General features: G+C 43.9%; 1 protein-coding gene across 12 annotated transcripts in view; it reads right to left on the bottom strand.

Moving 5' to 3' along the window:
• Positions 1 to 8,736: 8,736 nt before the first annotated feature.
• Positions 8,737 to 23,282, bottom strand: part of LOC128423836 (uncharacterized) — a 44,453-nt gene continuing 29,907 nt past the window's right edge. For 11 of the 12 annotated variants that reach the window (XM_053409344.1, XM_053409351.1, XM_053409345.1 and 8 more), the window contains 6 exons: positions 21,949 to 22,012; positions 20,081 to 20,542; positions 16,440 to 16,524; positions 13,510 to 13,658; positions 10,439 to 10,519; positions 8,737 to 9,181 (listed from right to left, as the gene is read on the bottom strand). In XM_053409344.1, coding sequence (XP_053265319.1) covers positions 8,909 to 9,181; positions 10,439 to 10,519; positions 13,510 to 13,658; positions 16,440 to 16,524; positions 20,081 to 20,521 — 1,029 coding nt within the window. In that variant the 5' untranslated portion in view covers positions 20,522 to 20,542; positions 21,949 to 22,012 and the 3' untranslated portion in view covers positions 8,737 to 8,908. Of the gene's footprint in view, positions 9,182 to 10,438; positions 10,520 to 13,509; positions 13,659 to 16,439; positions 16,525 to 20,080; positions 20,543 to 21,948; positions 22,456 to 23,282 lie in introns of those variants that run through there. The other variant, XM_053409343.1, reaches the window with a different exon arrangement.

Raw genomic sequence — 23,282 nt, 5'->3', positions numbered from 1 at the left:
AGCAACCATCTGCTGCATATGCTGACTAAGTTGGTTTCATGCTGGAGAAAGTGGGTGTCTTTAACTGCTGACTAGCATACTTTCATTTTTGCATCAATGGTGCCAGTTTCAATATGTCTTGGGCAGGCAGCACGCCTGGGCAGGCTGTGTTTTCCTGTTATATACCTGCTGGAATTGACAAGGCATCTGACCCTCACCTGAATCTCATAGCTCTCCTGACGAGTGCTTTGGTCTGCCCACCAGATACCAGGCGCTCTTTTATTCAAATTATGCCCCAGTGTTTTTGTTACAATCCCCACAAGTGGCCCCCGGGCCGGACTTTGGACATACCTGCATTAAATGAAATCCGGTGACATTACGGGGATGGATTTTGTCAGGGGATAGATTTGTAAATCTGGGGACTGTCCCTGGGAAATGGGAATGTCTGGTAACCATAACATATTATCAGGCAGGTGTGGATACACCTTTCACTGCCAGGACCACCTACCTCTGTTTTCCAATGGACCCACTGAAGGATGCCAGAACTAACCATGAACACCTCCCTTGTTCCCTTATAATGGCAATGGTGCTCACCTGAGAGGTGTTGAGTTTCTGCTGAAAAAAAGCCCTGGATTTTGTGTGCAGCAGAACTTTCAAAGGTTTTCGTTTCTTTACCAAGCTGAAGTTTCTCACCTGAAAGCGGGGCCACGTGCCAGCACTCAATAGATGCTATTAAGTTCTGAGAAAAAGGAAGCTCTGCTTTGAAGATCTCTCAATTGCTGATTGCTACATTTGCAAAAAAACAACAACCCCACTTCCCCACAACATCCTCTTAACAAGTTATTAGAAGAATGTGACAGAAAAGGGGAAGGCTGGTTCCTCTTACGTGTCCCACCAAAGTGCCTGGGTACCCTCAAAACAGTATGTGTATCAGCACTGCTGCACTCTAAAAAATGCTTCAGTCTCACACCAATTGGTGCAACCGTGGCAAATATCAAGGCTGAGTGGGTCTAGGCTATGTTTGGTGTTTAGTGAAATGGTTGTTTAATTGATTCACCACTCTCTCAGCTTGTAGAGCAACTTCCTGGTTGCCTTAGCTCACTTTACTTTTTAGAAACACTGTATTTCAGGCATTCCTGAGATACTTTAGACAGACAATTAAAGCCCACTACTTGTTAGGGATGCGGGTGGCGCTGTGGGTAAAACCACAGAGTCTAGGACTTGCTGATCAGAAGGTCGGTGGTTCAAATCCCTGCGACGGGGTGAGCTCCCATTGCTCGGTCCCTGCTCCTGCCAACCTAGCAGTTCGAAAGCACGTCAAAGTGCAAGTAGATAAATAGGTACCACTCCGGCAGGAAGGTAAATGGTGTTTTTGTGTGCTGCTCTGGTTCGCCAGAAGCAGCTTAGTCATGCTGGCCACATGACCCAGAAGCTGTACACCAGCTCCCTTGGCCAATAAAGCGAGATGAGCACCGCAACCCCAGAGTCGGTCACGACTGGACCTAATGGTCAGGGGGTCCCTTTACCCTTTACCTTTACTTGCATATGTAGGCAAATACGGAAGTTGTCAAGAGTAGATTGTGGGTTGTTGTTTTTTAAATGACTAAAGATATGCTCAGAGTAGACTGGAAATTACTTGGGAAACATTGCATTGCAAACTCATTGCCTAACAATCAATCTGATGACTACTTTTGCTATGTGGCAAACTCAGCGCAGGTCTTGTCATGCCACATGCTGACAATAATAGGATGGTCCTATCAGTTGGCCTTCTGTTCCTATTGTATCTCCATCATTGACAACGTATTATGACTGCCTTCAAGCTGTCAGTATTTTGCAGGTCAGATTCAAGTGCATCCTGGAAATTAGGATAGCACGATTGAAGTGGATTAGAGTGCTCTTTTGCCCTGGTGCAACAAATGTGCTTCTTAAAGAAACCTGAACTTTTTACAGTTAGGAAAGTGAAACACGGGATGAATGAATGACTAGTGAGAAGTCACAGAAGGGAAAGCAGATCAGAATGCATGCTCAATAAATCTTACCTCCATATAAGCTTTGGAGGAGCTCAAAGTTTTTTTTAATGATATATTTCTCACTCTGATTTTGAGGGATCCCCAAAGTAAAAGTCACTGCTAAATGCTGGGCTTAACACACGTTCTCACCGAGAGTCTAGCTTGCATTTAAACCTGGAATTGTCTTTACCTGTAATTTCTTTTACCTGCTTTTTCTCACTGCTTTATAATCTAAACTCAAGCCAGCTAGTGCTCACTATACTCTTCAAAAACACCATTATATGCTTCAGATTGAGTCACTATTCCTGAGTTACTTTAGACTGTACTCATTAATGGCCACTGTTTGCATACACAGCGGAACATTAAGGTCATTCAGAGCAGGTTATAGGGCTTTAGGTTTACAAATGCTTTTAAGAGCTACTCACTCCAGAGAATTGCACAAGGAAGCATTTACGTATTCTTCCTGCTTTTAATGGGGGAAATGGGGAGAGGGATTTACTGGTCAGCAGGTGTGTTGGCTTGTAAGTCATGAGGCCCTAATAACAGGCTGTCAAATGGGCCACAGATGGGACTGCAATCTTTTGGTCAGTGGTGCAAAAGGAAAAAGCTTTCTGATAGTTGGTCAAAGGGTTCCCCACGCACTCCAGGGCTGATATTTCCTGAGGTTGCTTGGAACTGTATAGGTGGCCCTTTTTGTGTTATCAAAAGAGGAAGCGTGTTTAAAAACAACACACACACACACACACACACTGAACAACAAGTTTGTAGGCTGTGAGGCCTTGTCAAGTCAGGCTCCAAAGACGTTGGGTCCCTAGAGCCAGAGGGAGCTGGCTGTCAATCCTAGCGGGACAAAAGCAAATAACAGAATCATAGAGTTGGAAGGGATTCTGTGGATCATCTAGTAGTCCAACCTGCTACAATGCAGGAATATGCAGCTGTCCCACACAGGGATTGAACCTGCAACCTTGGCATTATCAGCACCACGCTCTAACTGACAGAGCTATCCAGCTGTGTGGTTCCAAACAGGCAGGAGGCAGAGATAAGTTCAAAGGCAGCAGTGAAGAACTGGAGGGGCCAGAGGAAAGTTTCTTAACAGATCTGAGCAGGAGTTTAGGTCCAAAGCAGTCCATGTCTTCACACAGGAAACACTAAAGTTGCATAGACATGTGTTTATTCTACTTTCCCAACTTGTCCTTGCGATTTTCACATGTCCACAGAAATGCCTCCTGTGGAGGGGTTTTGTAATGAGTGAAGTGTGTGGGATATGCATTGCAGGGGGTTGGACTAGATCATGGGTAGGCAAACTAAGGCCCAGGGGCCGGATCCAGCCCAATCACCTTCTAAGTCCGGCCTACGGACAGTCCAGGAATCAGCATGTTTTTACATGAGTAAAAATGTATCCTTTTATTTAAAATGCATCTCTGGGTTATTTGTGGGGCATAGGAATTCGTCCATTGTTTTCCTTCAAAATATAGTCTGGCTCCCCACAAGGTCTGAGGGACAGTGGACCGGTCCCCTGCTGAAAAAGTTTGCTGACCCCTGGACTAGATGATCCTTTAGTCCCTTCCAACTCTATGATACTATTATTCTGAGTGACCCTAAGTGTGGGGTAGCCAATATGGTGCCTCCTTGACGTTTTGGACTTCAGCCAGCATGGTCAGTAGTCAGGTTTGATTAGGAGTCATAGTCCACAACATCTGAAGGGTGCCACATTGCCTAATCCTGTCCTAAATGATCCACAGTGCTGAGGTAACAGGGGTCAGTTTTGTATTTTCGCAGAATGTATAGTGTATAGTGACATAATGTATAGTGATGTCACTTCGATTCCAACAACTTCACCATACAAAAATCCAGAGCAGTCAGACTCCATGAGATACAATCCACAGGGTCTTTTCATAAACAATTGCTGCTGAAGTGAATGGCATCATAGAATCATACATTCATAGAATTGTAGAGTTGGAAAGGACACCAAGGATCATCAAGTCCAACCCTCTGCAATGCAGGAATCTCAGCCAAAGCATCCATGACAGATGGTCATCCCATCTGTTTAAACAGAGCTATTCTGTCTGGTTTTTAATTTGAACTTAGCCTGATCTTTTATTCCCCTTCCTTCCCTCCCTCTCCCCTTTTTATGAAGATTATCCACTCTGGGATCCCACAGCTAATTCTCCCCTGGTCTCCTCGCTGGTCCAAATAGGACTAATTTAGCCAGCTAGCCCTGATGATCATCTAATGTTTATTGGATGGATTTTCCCCCTAAATTGATTTTTGAATTCTGAATTTGTTATTCACGTTTTATACTGCATTTTATGCTGTTTTTTGTTGCATCAATTAAGTGTTTTAAATTTGTTGTTAGCCACCCTGAGCCTGGTTTTCTGAACTGGGAAGGGCAGGGTATATAAAAAAAATATTATTATTATTATTATTATTATTATTATTATTATTATTATTAAAAACTTTCAAGTCCACCACCTCCTGAGGGAGTCTGTTCCACAGTTGAACAGCTCTTCCTGTCAGAAAGTTATTCCTGATGTTTAATCAGAATCTCTTTTCTGTAACTTGAAGCCATTTATTTGGGTCCTAGCCTTCCCTGTGACAGCCCTTTAGCTATTTGAAGATGGCTATCATATCTCAGTCTCTTCTTTTCAGGCTAAACATACCCAACTCCCTCAACGGTTTTTCATAAGGCTTGGTTTCCAGACCCTTGATCATCTTGGTTCCTCTGCCTTCCTCTGCACAATATCTTTCTTAAACTGTGGGGCCCAGAACTGGACACAGTACTCCTGGTATGGCCTGACCAAAGCAGAACAGAGTGGGATTAGCCTTTAAAAAAACAGCATTAGCCTTTTTTGCTGCTGCATCACACTGTAGACTCATGTTAAGCTTGTTGACTTATGATAAGATCCCTGGATCCTTTTCACATGTACTACTAACATGAAGTTGAATAGCACCTGGAAAGCTCTGCTTTGCTGGGTGATATGTCCTTTCCCTGCTCTTTGAGTTCCTTTGGAGAAGGGATGGGATATAAATTTAATAAACAAATAACCCCCTCATAGTTTGTTCCCGCTCGACACAGTACACCACAGAACATTTTCACCTTTACTTTCCAACATTTTGTTTACACCACACAGTTTGTCTCTCACTGAACAAATGTGCGAAAGGCGTGATCTTTACCAACTATGATTCTATTATTCTTTAAATAGACACTTCCCTTTAACTTGCCATCACTGCCTGAAGAAAACCACAGGAGTGAGAAGCATCTAGTCTGTATAAACAAATAGCAAGCTGAGTTTTCTTCAGTACAGCTCCCCTTGACTGTCTCAAAATCCAAGAATCCAATGTTAGCAGAACATTAAGCAGCAGCTGAGGCAACCCTCAAGCTATTTAGAGCACTTGCATTGTTCTGTGATTAAATATCATGATCGTGTTATGATGTAACAATCTTTACGAGCTAAGTGGCCAGAATTAAAATTGTGTTTCATATTCTACCGAGCAGAAATCAGAATGGCTGGTGCGGATAAACTGCAACTGTACAAAGTCCGCCTAATTTATTTCCAGTTCTTGTTTTGCAACGGCTTTTCCCAAAGTATTTTGCAAAATGGATGTCAACAGCTAGCTTAGACAAGACATGCACAACCATGCCAATCTGCTTCAGAGCCCTAGGAGCCTCTCTTGCTATAAAAGCCCTCTACAAACTTTCAAGTATTGTGTTTCCATTTGAACAAGACAGGAAATGAACTGTTCTACAGCTCTGTCTTGCAAAGGAAAGGACAGATTCAAATTCCATTAAACTCAGCGCTTGGTCTTTCAACTGATTTCAAAGGGATCAAGGCCTCACAAGGACAGTCAAGCAAATTGGATCAGAGGCGAGAGGGACAGGTCAATTTCCAAAATGTCTCGAGTGGCATTTACAGAAGATCTGGCTCTGTCTTCTAGGAATAGAAAGGAAAAGAGTGTTTACTTCTTACCCCTCAACATGTTTAAGGTCCTGAGAGAAGCAAGCATTGTATGCTAAAGAGTGGCCAAAGCAACATTGCCTAAAAGCTTTCCAGTGCTAAGGAAGATCCCTTCTGCATCAAAGCTTTAGATGGTTCCTGTTTCCAGATATTAATAAGCACATCTCCAAAACACAAGGAAATTCCTATTCTGTTTCTGATGGCTATTTTGACTCCAGGGAACAAGAGGAAGCTGCCTTGACGTTAGAAAGAGAGAGAAAAAACTGCCGTCGTTTTCAGAGTTATGTAACAAGCCTAATAGAGAAAACAAGGATCCCTGTCAAAAATGTGGATTATCGATCCAAAAAGCTACATGTATTTGACTTGTCTTTAAAAACCTCGTTCGTATTGTTAAAAATACATGAAAGAATTTAAGGCCTCATCTCATGGGTCATGAATGCCAACACAAAGTACTTTGAATGGGGCACAAAGACCATTGCACAAGATGATCATGACAACTTGTGATGTGTCGATGTAGCAAGCTGACCAGTCATCTCCATTGGGGCAGCTACATCATTTTAGACCCTGGACTTAATGGTCTTGCTGGGGTGGGGGGAGTGAGTGAGGGGGAGTGAAGCACACACTGTTTCATGCTTTACGATTGCTTCCACACTCCTTAAGAGTGTTACAGCAAAAACAACCATGAGCTCTTTTTTTAAAGAAGAAATACTCTGAGCATGTGCCCAGTTGTAGGTCCAGAATGTAGCCTGCCAAATGGTGAAATGTGGGGCAGCCCCATGGTCATCATGGCAGCCATGAAGCAACCCCAGAGCCAGTTGCCTTGTCATGGATGTTGACGTCCCCCAAAACCAGCAGTCTGGGAGTCCTCAACACCATATCTTGAGACCAGCTCAATAAAAGAATGAAGTGATCTTCATTGAAAGTTCTTCACTGAAGAACTTTGAATGCTTTCTATAGTTCAATAAAGAAAATCTACACAGTCAGGGCCGGAGCTAGGTTTGATGAGGCCCTAAGCTACTGAAGGTAATGGGGCCCTTTATATGTCCCGCTGTCCTTTGTCAACAACAAATTGTCGCTGTTTTTTGTGTTGAATATATTCTATATGGAAATATATGGAGCTAATAGATATCTAAAGCCATTTGCACATGTTGCCATGCAACCAGTCCTTCTGTAAACAGACCCATGTTGCAATATAGACAAGCTGAAAAATATAATACAACACGATGGCCAATAACAATGGCACTAAACACTATTATAGACTAATACAAATGATCAGAAATTACAACCAAAGTCTCTAAATCTTCTTCACCAGTCGCAGTAGAATAATTCAAAAGTTTGATATATACATAATCTGTCATCAAATATCGCCAGAACAGAGTTTCCAGATAACCAATCTGTTTCGTTCAATGCTTCATCAATTCTTCATCAGCCAGACTTGTAAGTAATATGAGAAGGATGGAGTTCAATTTCTTAACAAGCCAATCTTACATGTAAGCAAATATAAATGCTGTAGAAAATATGCTCTGGATCAGTGCTCATATGATACTGTAGTCACTGATGCAACCAGTCCATGCAGAATGTAGGCACCCTATATATAGAAATGAGCAAATTAGTGATATTTTAGGGAGCAGGCTAGCAGGAGGGGCCCATTACTTACATCATAGGAGCCCACACAACACAAAACACTGTTGCTGTAGGTAGGTTTCATTTTATTTGTTTTTTTAGCTTATATTTTGAAAATGTGCATCCAGGGTTTTTTCCCCCTTTAAACTTTTTTTGGGCCCCCAAGAGTGGGGCCCTAAGCTATAGCTTGTTTAGCTTATATGTAAATCCGGCACCGTACACTGTGAACATCTTTGTTGTTCCCCTGCAGTAAGCACTGAATGGACTCGAGGCTTAGAGACAAACGGCAACCGCTGACACAGCCTTTCGTTTGGGTGAGAGCTTTAGGCGCACGTGATGTGCTTTTCCAGGGAAACCAACTTTATACTCATTCATGGAGCTGTGAGAATTTTTTTCAGCAGCCTGGCAAATGCTGTGTCTACAGTGTGCTTCCATACGCACGGGGCAGATAACACTCATTTGTGGCAGGATCATTTCCCCTTTGTTTTTAGATGCATGCATCCTATTTGCCTTTATGTGACCTGAACTTCTTTTACACACCTGCGTGTGTGCTCATGCATGGACTGAGTGCATATGTGCCTGCATTTCTGTGTGGTGTGTTGGAGTGACAGCTGTGGCCATGCTCATGTGAGACACACTTCGTTGAATCATGGAGTTGGAAGGGACCACGAGGGTCATCTAACTTAACCCCCTGCAATGCAGGAATCTGAGCTATCCCAGATCTTTCACACCATCATGGTGCAGATTCTGCAGCAGGCCCGTTTGTCTTCTCCAAAGGAAGTTCTACTTCATTCTCATGGTATTAACATATATATTTTTGCTAATTTCCCCCTATTTGAATACAGATTGATGGTTTTGATTACAGTGGTACCTCGGGTTAAGAACTTAATTCGTTCCAGAGGTCTATTCTTAACCTGAAACTGTTCTTAACCTGAGGTACCACTTTAGCTAATGGGGCCTCCCACTGCCACCGCACCGCCACCACGCAATTTCTGTTCTCATCCTGAAGCAAAGTTCTTAACCCGAGGTACTATTTCTGGGTTAGTGGAGTCTGTAACCTGAAGCATCTGTAACCCGAGGTACCGTTGTATATCATTTTTAGCAAAACACTCCTGAGTGCCATTAGATGTGGGAGTGTATTATATAGAGAAAACCACCCCTTGCTGCACTTGTATGTATGTTTGTTTATTATTATTATTTTTTACAATTACTGCATTCACTGTGCTAAAGAGAGGATGAGATTTATCCCCCTGCAATACAGAACCCTACTGGCACTAGAATAGCAGCAATGAGTACAATACAATCCAGGTGTTTGCAGAGTGTTCTGTGGTCTCCCCCTCATTATTTGCACCTCAGTTCCTCGACACTCTGGGCAACGCCGTTTGGCAGCAAGAAGCCCAAAGGTTCTGGTTTTATATCCATTGACAGCTGCAACCCCAGTGTTGCCATAGGTGGTGGCTGAGAGAGCCGTCCTTTTTGCAGGCTTTTTTCCTGCTGCCTGCTGGCCTGTTGCTGCATCTCAATATCGCTCTCAATGGAAACAGCTATGCTTGGCGTTTTCTGCCTCAGACTAGATGCAGCTTTTCTTCTGTCCTGGGCCTGCTTCTGGGCTGCCTGGAGAGCAGGGAGGAAATGTCACAAAAGGTAAACATCCATATCTAGAAAGCCTGCCTAATTTCGTTCTCTCTCACACACACAACGCTATAATTCACGGGCATTCGATGAAGCCAAAATTTGGGCAGATGGAGGACATATAAAAGGCTACTTTGCTTCACACAGAGCGCAGTTCAGCTGTGGAACTCACTGCCACAAGAGGCACTGGTGGCCACCAACTTGGAAGGATTTAAAAAAGGAACAGACACATTCATGGAGGAAATGGCTACCAACCAGCCACAATGCTTGTTCCTCTTCCTCCACAGCGGGAGACAGTAGTTCTTCTGAATGGAAACCACAGGTAGAGGAAGTTCTCATGTGCTCAGTTCTGGCTTGCCAGCTTCCTATAAGGCCACTGTGAGAACAGGAAGCTGGACTAGATGGGCCTCTGGCACGATGCAGAGGGGTCTCCATATGTCCTTATCTACGTGACCCATGAAGGCTGCAGGGGGACGCGGGTGGTGCTGTGGGTTAAACCACAGAGCCTAGGACTTGCCAATCAGAAGGTCGGCGGTTCGAATCCCCGAGACGGGGTGAGCTCCCGTTGTTCGGCCCCTGCTCCTGCCAACCTAGCAGTTCGAAAGCACGTCAAAGTGCAAGTAGATAAATAGGTACCACTCCATCGGGAAGGTAAATGGCGTTTCCGTGCGCTGCTCTGGTTCGCCAGAAGTGGCTTAGTCATGCTGGCCACATGACCCAGAAGCTGTATGCCGGCTCCCTCAGCCAATAAAGTGAGATGAGCGCCGCAACTCCAGAGTCGGCCACGACTGGACCTAATGGTCAGGGGTCCCTTTACCTTTAAGAAGGCTGCAGGTGTGTTCCTGGAGCACGTTCCTCAGTTCTTCTCAGTGGAGGCTGGTCCATTAGGGCAAGTTGGGTGAGTCAATTAGGGTCAGTCTGTCCTCCGTCAGCCCCCATCCACTGTCTTCTTACTTAGAACCAATCAGGAGGTGGCACTGCCTGTCTCTGACTCTACCTACTGCTGATCTACCGGCCTTCCGCCTGAACAGCCCCAAGGACAACTAGCCACCACAACGACTTCTATCCCAACTTTCCTTCAGTTCTTCCCCTGATGTGGGGAACCTGTGGCTCTCTGTGTCTTGAATGGAACTGGTGGGAGTTGTCTAAATATTCTCTGTACTTTATACCATAAGAGTTCCTTAGAGGGGAATAAACTGGTTTAAAACTGGGTTGCTAGATTTCCTGAAGGCAACTTACCTCTTTCAACCACAGCTGGCTTAGTGTTTCTTCTACACGTTCCAGAAAGGCACTGTGTGCAGCTCGTTGGCTTCTGTGCCTCTGAAGACAAAATCATTAAAACAATATAAGAAAACTACTGACGGGCATGGTTTTAACCAAAAGGGGATTCACAGATATCAAACATCTTAAAACAAAAGGGCCTTGCTCTGCAGCTAGGCTTTATAACATAAGCATAGCCTGAAGGGAAGATACATAACATTTACTGGCAAAAAAGGCTGTAACTGCAATAATTGAATACCCATCCAAATTGAATATCATACAGACACCCATTTACTAGCGAGGATATGTACTCAGCCTGTTTCAAGTGTTTTTAATGCTAGTGCTTCACAGTTGCCAAATATGATGAGAGCCTGTCAAAAAACTTTCCCCAGCAGGCCTGTCTCCTCACATATCTGTGGTTGCCTGTGAGGAGCACTGGCCTCAGCAGATATACGGTAAGCCTAATAATAATAATAGTTGTTTTATTTTATTTATTTATCCCATCTTGCTGGGATTCCCCAGCCACTCTGGGTGGCTTGCAGCATATCTAAAAACATAATAAAAACATCAATCATTAAAAACCTCCCAATACAGGACTGCCTTCTGATGTCTTCTACAAGTTGCTAAATTCTTTATCTCCTTGACATCTGAGGGGAGGGTGTTCCACAGGGAGGGCGCCACTACTGAGAAGACCCTCTGCCTGGTTCCCTGTAACTTCACTTCTTGCAGTGAGGGAAGACCCTTAGAGGAGGACCTCAGTGTCCTGGCTGAGTGATGGGGGTGTAGATGCTCCTTCAGACATTCAGTACATGGCTGACATGAAAATGCAAAGGGGTTTGGGGAGAGTAGGTGCGAGCAAACTAGCTCTACACCATCCCTGTCATCCTCCATTTGCCTGGGAATAAGCCCCACTGAATTCAACAGGGTTTACATCAGAGCAGACATGGTTCATACTGGGGTGTTAGCAATCCATTTATGTAACGGTGGTGGCAATGTTTGTGTTTTGGCGCTATTTTTCCTGCAGTTTCTTGGCAAAGCCGACGTTCCTGAAAGCCTCCATGATGTGTGCTTCGTTTCAAGCGATTGAAGTCCCTTCAACAACAACAGGAAGCACCTCATCCAATCATCCATATAGAGGACTGGCAAGATTTGTACTGTGATATGATTTCGCACAATGCCTAAAAATATGCCATGTGTTTTTTAAATTTAAAAAATCAAGCTGAACACAGAAGAACAAAAAGAGAGAGGAAGAAATAAAATAACAGAAAGCATAGGCTGGGGGCAGCAGTAAACATCTGAACTTACAGGAGGGACAGGATAATGTACAGGGCACCTAACCAGCAGCGAATCATGGTGGGTCGGAGGGGCCCACTCTGAATCACACTAGGCCAGGTGTAGGCAAACTCGGCCCTCCAGATGTTTTGAGATTACAACTCCCATGATCCCTAGCTAACAGGACCAGTGGTCAGGGATGATGGGAACTGTAGTCCCAAAACATCTGGAGGGCCGAGTTTGCCTATGCCTGCACTAGGCAGATGCAGAGCTTAGGAGACTCCAGAAGGCAGCCCTTGCTATTTCCTCCCTAGGGGAGGGAGGAGAACAGCAGCACCTCCTATTAGCCAAGAGAGACCACTATAGAGTTGGCATGGGGGGTGCTACCAAGAAGGCAGCAGACCCAGCTTCCAAGGAGCGCACCGCAGTGGGCAATGCATGCCTTGGAGGCCAGATTTGTTGCCCCTGTGAATTCTGCCACCCAAGGCAGTCACCTCCCCTTGTCTCATAGGTGGGCTGGCCCTGCTTTGCAAGAAAAATATCTGCCCATTATTTTCTATGTAGCTCTAAAAAGTTGCTAAACCAGGTTCTGCATCAGAAAGTTGGGTTCTGTGCTGCCCAGCAAATGCTGGCACATGAATACATGCATCTGTGATTGTGTAGCATCTAAACAAAGCAGGAACAAATTCAAGCATTCACCATAAACGACATAATCTTAGTATGTTATTCCCTAAAGTGACTAAAAATTCTTAACTGATATCTTCATAGATACGATCCAAAACTTTGCATGTGCATACGGGCATCCTCACCCAATGTCAGGGAGGTGCCCCATTCTATATGGGGCATCAATGGGGAACCTGTGGTCATCTAGAGGTTTTTGGATTCCATCAGCCCTGGCCAGCATGGCCAAAGTTCAGGAATTATGGGAATTGTAGTCTGGAAACATCTGAAGGGTCAAAGGTTCCTTATCCCCAATACAGCATATCTATATCCGGGAATCAGATGGAAGCCTTACTGGTTACAATGGAATTTTCTTCCACATGTATTAGCGCTTATAATTTAAGAGCATTTGCAGCTCAAGTGATATCAAACAGTAGGCAAGATTCTACATATGCTATTACACTATTTGCCAACATGCATTTGAATCTCCAAGACTAGCTCAGGAAAATTACGCCTCCCACATTCTGAAATGGCTCTGGCTTGTTTCCGTTTAAAACAACACAAGAGTCATTCATGCCTCATTAGGAAAAGTCTATAATTTGTCAGAAAGCCCAAGTCGCTTCTGATCCCTAGAAAACTGGGTGAATCTGCTCCTTTCAGCCTGCAATGTAGCCAATGTACCCAAGGTTCTACAGTATATTTTTTGCTTTTTCTAAAAAAATATTTTTTTTTACAAAGTATCCCCATATCTGATGGCGTAAAGCAACACAGTGTCGTTCATGGCATTTTGCAAGAGAAACAGTTACAGTTTTCAAACAAAACTATAAATAGCAGCAGGCCTACAAATATCTTCCACCTGTGATAACCTGTTTATGAGACAGACATTTAAAAAAACAACCCACAGCCTATCTTCTAATTATATCACCTTAGGTTAGAATCTGGCTAGCTATCAGCTTTGCAGAAACTTCCAAGTACTCCAGCAAAGCAATGCCCTTATTTTATTTTACTTTTTTTAAAAAAAACAACCATTCAGAACACCCACAGATTTCTATTCCAAATATGAGCTCAGTGGAAGAAGATGCGAAGAAGGGAAGGGAATTATGGAGTGTTGTACTAACTGTGAAGGAAACAGGTTTAGTAGGCCAAGGCTCCTTTGGCAGAAGTAACTTCGAATCCCACTTGAGTTCTTGAGGCTTGTAGCAGGTGGTGAATCTTTCCTTGGATCGGGGTCCCCCCTTTTCTTCTGTGAGAGGATGGAGTCCGTGGACTGAAAAGGGACAGCATACAAAAGGCAGTTTGGGCTCAGAATCCGTATTGTGCATTGCTGCTGACAGGGAAAGGATTTGAAAGTGCATGCAGCACAATCCTATGGTGTTTACTTGGGAGTAAGTCCCACAAGAGCCAGTGGGACTAATAGAATTGCAGCCAAAGCAACTAATGAGTTTTAGGGAGCCACACCGGTCTGGCTGCCCTGGGCACCAGTAACCACAAGGGGTGCCTCAACAACTATGCAGAAGGGAGCATGAGAGGTGGGGTTTGTGTGTGCCAATTTTTAGCATTGCACAGGGTGACACAAAAATTTGAGAGCCCAATGTCTGCCACTGTAACTATTACTAGATTTTGGGAAGATTTATTAAAGGGTGTGATGTTGGATTACTGGTGTGAAAGTGCCTGGAGATTACCTTTAGTATAAAAGCGTACATATAAATTTAAAGTAACTAGGGGACAGCCAGGGGCCTTCTCTGTATTCTAGTCAGTGCCTGGTAAAACAGTTTCATTTAGGCAAGCCTACCAAGATAGGTAGGGACGCGGGTGGCGCTGTGGGTAAAAGCCTCAGCGCCTAGGGCTTGCCGATCGAAAGGTCGGCGGTTCGAATCCCCGCGGCGGGGTGCGCTCCCGTCGTTCGGTCCCAGCGCCTGCCAACCTAGCAGTTCGAAAGCACCCCCGGGTGCAAGTAGATAAATAGGGACCGCTTACTAGCGGGAAGGTAAACGGCGTTTCCGTGTGCGGCTCTGGCTCTGGCGATGTCACACTGGCCACGTGACCCGGAAGTGTCTCCGGACAGCGCTGGCCCCTGGCCTCTTGAGTGAGATGGGCGCACAACCCTAGAGTCTGTCAAGACTGGCCCGTACGGGCAGGGGTACCTTTACCTTTACCTTTACCTTACCAAGAACATCAATATAGGTTTTATTCTGGGGTGGGTTGTTGTTTTTTGCTTATTGGTGGGTTCCCCCCCCCCAAAAAAATATATTTTGAATAGTTGTTCTTAACTTTTTTTTTTACTGATAATTCCATTGTTTTACTCATTTTGCAAACCACATTAAAATTATTTGCTTTCATACTCAAGTGCCATGCATATCTTAATAAATAAAGGATCAGCGGCCAGAGTTGCACCAGGCACATCATACACCTGTGCCTCTTGCTGTATCCCATTTACCTAACAGGTGGACAGATATTCGCATGAAGTTTTGTAAATGCAACAGCAGGTGTTCGGCCTTCTGCCGAGTTTGCTGCTCCATAGATCACAACCAGTTAGCGTAGATGTTCAGTTCTGAACGTGTCTATCAGTGCCACTTACACATTCTCCAGAGCACCTAGTACACTGCTAAATGGCAGCAGCATGGTCAAATATGGCAAGGAAAATTCAACTGGGGTATATGAACAAAAGAGGAAGATTTGGACTGCCCTAGTCAAGCTTCACAATCACCTGCTTGTAATGATATGTTGACTTTTGAGTGTTATAAACAGTCAAATGAGAATCTTAGCGTTAATGTTTTGTGTTATAAATATGCCAGAAACTAACCTTTAATACTATTGTTCCCTAAAGGAAATAATGGCTGTTGTGAGGGCCAACTACTTAATATGTCTGCTTAATGAAGATTAATACTATCAGAGTTTAACAATGACAACAACAACAACAATTTGTTGTTGTTGTTGTTGCTACCTCACCCATCTGGCTGGGTTTCCCCAGCCACTCTGGGCAGCTCCCAAGAGAATATTAAAAACACAATAAAACATCTAACATTAAAAACTTCCCTAAACAGGGCTGCCTTCAGATGTCTTCTAAACGTCAGGTAGTTGTTTATTTCTTTGACATCTGATGGGAGGGCGTTCCACAGGGTGGGCACCACTACCGAGAAGGCCCTCTGCCTGGTTCCCTGTAACTTTGCTTCTCACAGTGAGGGATCTGCCAGAAGGCCCTTGGCGCTGGACCTCAGTGAATGATGGGGGTGGAGATGCTCCTTCACGTATACAGGACCGAGGCCGTTTAGGGCTTTAAGGTCAGCACCAACACTTTGAATTGTGCTCGGAAACATACTGGGAGCCAATTGCAACCCTCTTTAACTTCCAGGATAGGTCAGCAGGAGGTTGTACTACATGATCCTCAGGGTCCCTTCCAACTCCATGAGTCTACGATTCTATTATTTATTACAGGGATGAGGAGCCCTTTTCAGCTTATGGGGGCCACATTGTCTTGTTCGCAACTTTCTGAGGGCTGCAGGCCTGTGGGAGGCAGGGCCAGCAGCAAAAGTTGGTAGAGCAGCAGACATTAATGTTACCTTTATAGAATCAGAGAATTTTAGAGTTGGAAGAGACCCTGAGGATCATCTGGTCCAACCTCCTGCAATGCAGGAATAGGCAGCTGTCTCATGTGGGGATCGAACCTGCAACCTTGGCATTATCAGCACTGTGCTCTAACCAACTGAGCTATCCAGCGCAATTATACCGTAGGCCGCTAGACAGTATCTAGCATATCGACTCATACACCCCTATCTATCCTCCACCTAAGTAAGTAAGAAGCATTATCAGATTTCAAGGACATATTTCAGCCAAGGAAGGAGGGTGCAAAGCAGGAACAGGAGGAGGAAGCGCGGCCTGGAGAGAGTCTTGAGAGCCACATCCCACACCACACCCCATGCCCAGCACAACACAACACAAGCTTCCCAATCCAAAATATTACTGAGAGAACATGATGTTCAAACCATAATGTTCCTCTGATGCACGAAACGGGTGTCATACTGACTTCTGAAGATCAGCGAGGACTTACCTTTGCTTAAACACTGGGATTTCAACTTTAGATTCAGAGGGTCTCTGGCATAGCTGGTCACAAAATTTGGTCTATCAGGCTCATACTGCATGGGGAAAAACATGGAGAGGGAACACCTGGATTTGCTGGCAAACAAGTTGGGAGCAATGCTTTGGCGCTTGTCATTCTTACTGCCCATTCACAGCGACTTCCTTGTAGATATAGCAAACAGGGTTATTTTATTTTATTTTGCCATGTTTCTAATTTTTTTTAGGTTTGTCGAGCTTTTTTTACCTCCTGCTGCGGCACTGTACTTTTAAAGCAAAGGCTATACAGATAGATATACAACACACATTTAAAACACACGACTTCCCCAAAGAATCCTGGGAACTGTAGTTTAACTTTCACATTATGACAATTCCCAGCATACTCACAAGCTACAGCTCCCAGGATTCTTTGGGTGGGAAGTCATGTGTTTTAAATATGCAGTGTGTACATAGCTTTAATAAGTGAGCTGTTCTACATTTCTTTCATACTGCTTTTTAAATGGATTTATATCCCGTATTTTGTTTTATTTATTTATGTTACTAGGCTGCGGTTTTTTGGTGTTGGTTTTTTTTTGTATTGTTGTGTTTCAGTCTCAAGGCAACACCGGGGTCCTTTTACAGCACTACAGTGGTACCTTGGTTTAAGAACAGCTTAGTTTTTGAACAACTTGGATTAAGAACGCTGCAAACCCAGAAGCAGATATTTTAGTTTGTGAACTTTGCCTTGGAAGCAGAACATGTTCTGTTTCCTGTTGGGTGTGTTCCATTTGTAAACTGAGTCTCCTGCTGCTATGGGAAAGCATGCCTTGGTTTAAGAATGCTTTGGTTTAAGAACAGACTTCGGGAACGGATTAAGTTCATAAACCAAGGTACCACTGTAGTCTTCAACTAGTGGGTGGCAGCCTGATTCAAGGTGGGTGGCAACAAGAGCACTGCAGATATGTGGTAAAAGACTAAGAAATGGGTCTCCAAATGCATGTTTGGGTTAAAAGTGGGTCATGGGTCTGAAAAGGTTGAGATTCTCTAAAAGAAATAAACAAGAAGTGATCCTGGAACCGGACAGAGCTCATTTCTTGCCACATACCCAGTTGTTAAACTGCTCAGCTAACATCAATAAAACTGATTTGTAAACTTCTGAGGCTCTCAAAAGTCAACAGAAGACACACAGCTGTCGTTAATAATATACAGTCACTTCCTGGTTTAAGGCAGGAATAAGTTATCCAGTAAGTCTAGTACGGAAATGCTAATCTTAGCTTTTCAAAGCACCTCAGATAATCATCTCTGTATACACATTCTTAACCAGTTCTGCTAGTAAACACCTGCCCTTTGTTAATATGATAAGGTTCACATGTAACTGCATAAGCAGGGCCGTCTTTCAATGAAAAGAAAAACTTTTAAGTCAGGTCTGAGGACCAATTTCTGCTTGGGGCCACATTTTCTTTTAAGCAGCCTGCTGCATGCTGTTGGTACATGAGATGAGAGGGAAAAGTAGGAGAGCAACAAATCTAAAGTTTACCTTTGTATGGTAGGCTACTTCCTACATGTACTCATGCACCCTTCTCTGTCCTCCATTGAAGTAAGGGCTGAAGAACATATTCCAGCCAGCCAGACACTCATAGGGACATAGGAAGCTGCCTTCTGTTGAGGAAGACCATTGGTCTGTCTGGCTCAGAACTGCCCTACACCTCTGCATCCTCCAGGCCAAACACTCAAGGACGGTGCAGATCCAGTGAGGGGTTTGGCTTGGGAAGGGGCGAGATCTAGGAAGAGTCCTGAGGACCAGGTGGAAAGGCCTCCTGTCCTAGCTGCAACCTTAAAAGTTTGGTGCGATAAAAGTAATGATATTGGGTTTTTTTAAAAAAAATGGGGAGGCTTAACCTGTTAATTTGTGTTGTAGTTGAATGGAGAAAAACAATGAAATGCATTAGAAATGGCTGTATTGGACATTAATGTGCCTCTATAAAATAGTTTAAGTCTCATGAAAAAATCCAGTCACCAACAGAGTACCATGAAGATCTTAATGTTTAAAAAGTTTCTGAAGAGCCCTGAGGCTTCAAAGACATTTTTCAAAGGCTAATATAACCACATCACCCAACTACACTATAAGGAAAAGATAAATGTGATCCACATCACTGAATTCATTTGACCAAAGCATTTGTTGCAATAGTGCCATCTTGTGGAGACACTAAATTCTGTTGCTCGTGTGTGTTTCTTGGTGTGTGTGTACTTTATAGACCAGGCATAGGCAAACTCCGTCCCTCCAGATGTTCTGAGACTATAATTCCCATCATCCCTGACCACTGGTCCTGTTAGCTAGGGATGATGGGAATTGTAGTTCCAAAACATCTGGAGGGCCGGAGTTTGCTTATGCCTGTTATAGACACACCAAACAGAAATGATATAGCTTCTGTGTTATATAGGTAGGGATAGGCGAAACTGTCAATTTAGGGTTCTCTCATTTTCTCATTTTTCTAATATTTATTTTGGTTCTTCACATTAGTTTATTTTTTTTAAGTCCTCATGAAATTTCATCAGCATTGTAGCATACAATTTTGCCCAATATGACATTTTTGCAAACCTAGATTTCTAGGTGAGTTGAGTTAGATTGCAAGGGTTTCTGATGTCTGGCTCCTTAAGAAAAGCATCAAATGAAAACATGTGCCTCTCTCACTGCTGAAATGAAGAAAACTTGTGGGGGGCAGGCCAGGATTGAATTTCTGTGAGAAACCCACCCTGGTGATAAAAGCAAATTACTGGGCCAAGCATGTTCTCAGAAGTACCCTTTAGCCTTTTTCAATTCTCTATGTACATCTGTCTGACTGAGCCACTGTGTAAACACTTGGCTCCAACTTGTAGATCTTAGAACTCCAGTGGTACCTCGGAAGTCAAACGTTCAGAAACCAAGGCGCGGCTTCTGATTGGCTGCAGGAAGCTCCTGCAGCCAATCGGAAGCCGCGGAAGCTGCATCGGACGTTTGGGTTCCAAAGAACCTTCGCCAACCAGAACACTCACTTCTGGGTTTGCGGCGTTCGGGAGCCAAAACGTTCAATTCGCAAGGTGTTCGCGAACCAAGGTATGACCGTATAGTTAAAACAAATAAAGAAATAAACCACCCCAAACAGTCCGCCTTGGCTGGTTGTTGTTGTTTGCAGGTTATTCTGCAAACCCAGCAATACAATAATGCATTTGTGGTAGATTTATGCTATGGACCATCCACACAGGTCATTTTGCTTTATGAGTTGCTCTGTGAAGCTTCCCTGGTGTTAGTTACTATTGCTGTCTGGAGGGACAGTCTTGCGCTGCAGCACAATGAAAGCAGGAAAACAATCAAACAAACCCGGAACATTTGTAGTATGAAAAGTTAAATGTTTTAAGCAAGAAGTCATGGGACATGCATTGACTGGAAACAAAGCAGTATGTCCACCCCAAAACTGTGTAAACGGTATTGAAAGTGAGATTGTGCATAAATGTCCCAATACATCTGGGGCAGAACAAAGTAGATTCCAGAAGCCTTGTAGTCTACCCACACCTGGTGCAGTGCATTGCCTCAATCCCCCTCCACACAAAGGCCACCCTTTTCCAGTTGCCTCTATCTCAATTCATCCTTCCCTTTACCTGTCTATAGTCGAATGGTTTTGGATCTTGGTATTTGCTGCTCTTGAACTTTCCCATCTTCACGAACATTAGCTGGGCTTCGTAGGGACCCATGTGGGGAAACCTTGTAATGATCTTGGGCTCCTGTTCGCGTTCCACGATGGAGAAAAATAAATTGGACCTTATCCTCTGCAACTCTTCCTGCACCGTGCTTGGGGGCGATTTTTTTTTCAGCTCTTTCGACTTTCCTCGCGACTTCCTGAGAAGGCCTCGGGTGATATAAAGCCTGTAGCTGAAATCGGGAGGTTGTTTTAGGCAGCTATCCTTTTCCAGAGGGGCTGTGAGTGGCTGAGACTCATTGACTTGATCTCGTTGTAAGGCTAACTCCAGGTTCGTAGCAAATCTCCCCTTCAAATCGAAAGTACACTTTGATTGGTTTCCAGCATGGATATTGGGGAACATTCTGCATTCGCCGCTCTATGCCTAAACAAGGTAAAGAGGTAAAGAGGAAGAGGAATAAGAAGAAAGATTTTGATTATTACTGATTTATCATACAAATTTATTTTTAATACAATTCTGCAGAAAACAGCTGTTTAAAAACAACAGCAACAACCCATGAAAATAAGCCCGCTGCATCGCTTCCTTTGGGCTGACAGAAGAAGTCACCCTCGAAAAAAAACTGACTAGGTCTGGATTGAGTCACATCAAAAATGCATTTCAGTTAAACACGTAAATTTCATAAAGTGAAATCGTGTTTGCGAAAGATGGGACTCCACAGCGCCATCTGGTGTCACAGTGTTATAATGCATATAAAGCGCTTTTTCATTCCGAATGTAGCTGATTATAGTGGTACCTCGGGTTAAGTACTTAATTCGTTCCGGAGGTCCATTCTTAACCTGAAACTGTTCTTAACCTGAAGCACCACTTTAGCTAATGGGGCCTCCTGCTGCCGCCGCGCTGCCAGAGCACGATTTCTGTTCTCATCCTGAAGCAAAGTTCTTGACCCGAGGTACTATTTCTGGGTTAGCGGTGTCTGTAACCTGAAGCTTCTATAACCTGAAGTGTATGTAACCCTAGGTATCACTGTACTAAGTTGTGCTCAGGCAATGAGCAAATTGAAATTGGGGTTGTGGCAACACATGGTACCCAGCAAAACATCACCACATACATTTTCCCCCCACCCAACAAGAATGCAAAACAAAACAAAAAAAGTTCCTTCCCCCAAGGAAAATGCAATCAATAGCTAGCTTGTATTTCCATATGCAGATATATTCGCAGCCAGACATTTATGCCTTTATAGAAGTATATCTATACTGCCAAGATATCAAGGCAGTGTACATGGTTAGAACACTGTTAAAAGTTAATATTTAAGGTGACTAGCTAAGCAAAAATAAAAACTAGACAACTGCAAAGGCCTGTCAGCTAAACAAGTCTGCAAGGGACACCTGAAAGTCAATAGCAAGGATGCTTACTGAATCTCTCTTGGAAGGTCTTACAAAGAATGGAATCAGCGACACTCAATGTCCAGCCTGCAGTTCATCCAGGCGGGCCTCTGTTATAGGGAGGAGTGGAAGGTGAGTACAATTAACTGCACTCCTCCAGATGATCACAGTGTTTGAGCTTTATATTAAGCTATCCTGGACCTACGTTGTTCTGGGATTTGTATATCAGCCCAGGAACCCTGAACCTGACATGGAGTAGGCTGTAAAGTACAAACTTGCATTTTTTAGAAATTGTGGTGAGAACTTTTGAAATCTCCTCTGGCCATATACACAGTTCTCCCTGATACCATCACAATTCTGTTAAGTGTTGCCCTAGTTATTAATAACAGTAAAACTGCAACCCTTATAAAGGAGGCAGAGCTGAAGAAGCAAGGAGATTCTACTCACCCTCTCTAAAGCCAAGTCCTTTCCCAAGTGTTTCATGCCGGATCACATTTTTCCCTTTGCAGCCCTGGTTAGAGCAAAGCAAGCACACACAGAGAGAGAGAGGAGAGTCTCATAACAGCAATGTTTGTTCTGGGAGATGTTTATGCTCTTCTTTTTTCTTTCTTTTTTTGTTATACAAAGAGGTTTGAATGCATAAATGTATTCAACCCATCTGGGTTGCTAAGAAACAGGACAATTCTTGCCTCAGGACGTCATTCAAAATTCAAAAAAGAGGGGAAAAACAACCCTGAAAAGAGTGCCTCTCTTGGCTGTATAAAATGAGCTTGAAACCTAGCAACAAGCTACACCAGTTCAAGGCTATTTTTTCAAATGCTAGGAAACAGAAAAGTTCACTGAGGGAAATGAAACTGAGGGAAAACGAACAAGATGAAACAGGCCATTGAGAGAGAACCGGCATAAAGACAGTCTTTTTATTCCTGTTCTTATAGGACAAGCTCTCTCCCATATAACAGACTCTCCGAGTGTCACTATTTTCCAGGGACAATCTCGGATTTACAGAAGCCGTCCCAGTTTCTGAATGTCCCACTTTTCCTTAGGACATCCCTATTTACATTGGATAAATGTTGGAGGTTATGCTTATCCGTTAAAATTTGAAGGCAGCCCCATATAGGGAAGTTATTTAATGTTTAATGTTTATATAATATATGTGTTGGAAGCTGCCCAGAGTGACTGGGGCAATCCAGTCAGATAGGCAGGGTACAAATAGTAAAATTATTATTATGGAATAGGACGTCCCTATTTCATCAGATCAGGGACGCGGGTGGCGCTGTGGGTAAAACCTCAGCGCCTAGGACTTGCCGATCGCATGGTCGGTGGTTCGAATCCCCGCAGCGGGGTGAGCTCCCGTTGCTTGGTCCCAGCGCCTGCCAACCTAGCAGTGCGAAAGCACCCCCAGGTGCAAGTAGATAAATAGGGACCGCTTACTAGCGGGAAGGTAAACGGTGTTTCCGTGTGCGGCTCGCCAGAGTAGCTTCGTCACGCTGGCCACGTGACCCAGAAGTGTCTGCGGACAGCGCTGGCTCCTGGCCTATAGAGTGAGATGAGCGCACAACCCTAGAGTCTGGCAAGGGGTACCTTTACCTTTACCTATTTCATCAGAAAATTTTGGAGGGTATGGTATACCTTTTGCCAAGTTATTTCCTTTGTACTGTGGCCAATGGATCCAGTTTTAAAATATGGGAAACTAGTCCTGTCCCTGGAAACAGCAGATAGAAAAGGGCCAGTACTGTTGGGAGTAGCAACACTTGCAGTAACTTACCTGAACCAGCAGAAGG

This window comes from Podarcis raffonei, chromosome 12 (assembly GCF_027172205.1).
Source record: "Podarcis raffonei isolate rPodRaf1 chromosome 12, rPodRaf1.pri, whole genome shotgun sequence".
In the NCBI taxonomy this organism is placed as follows: Eukaryota; Metazoa; Chordata; class Lepidosauria; order Squamata; family Lacertidae; genus Podarcis; species Podarcis raffonei.
Note: the sequence above shows the minus strand (reverse complement) of the source record. Positions and strands in the feature narration are given on the sequence as shown.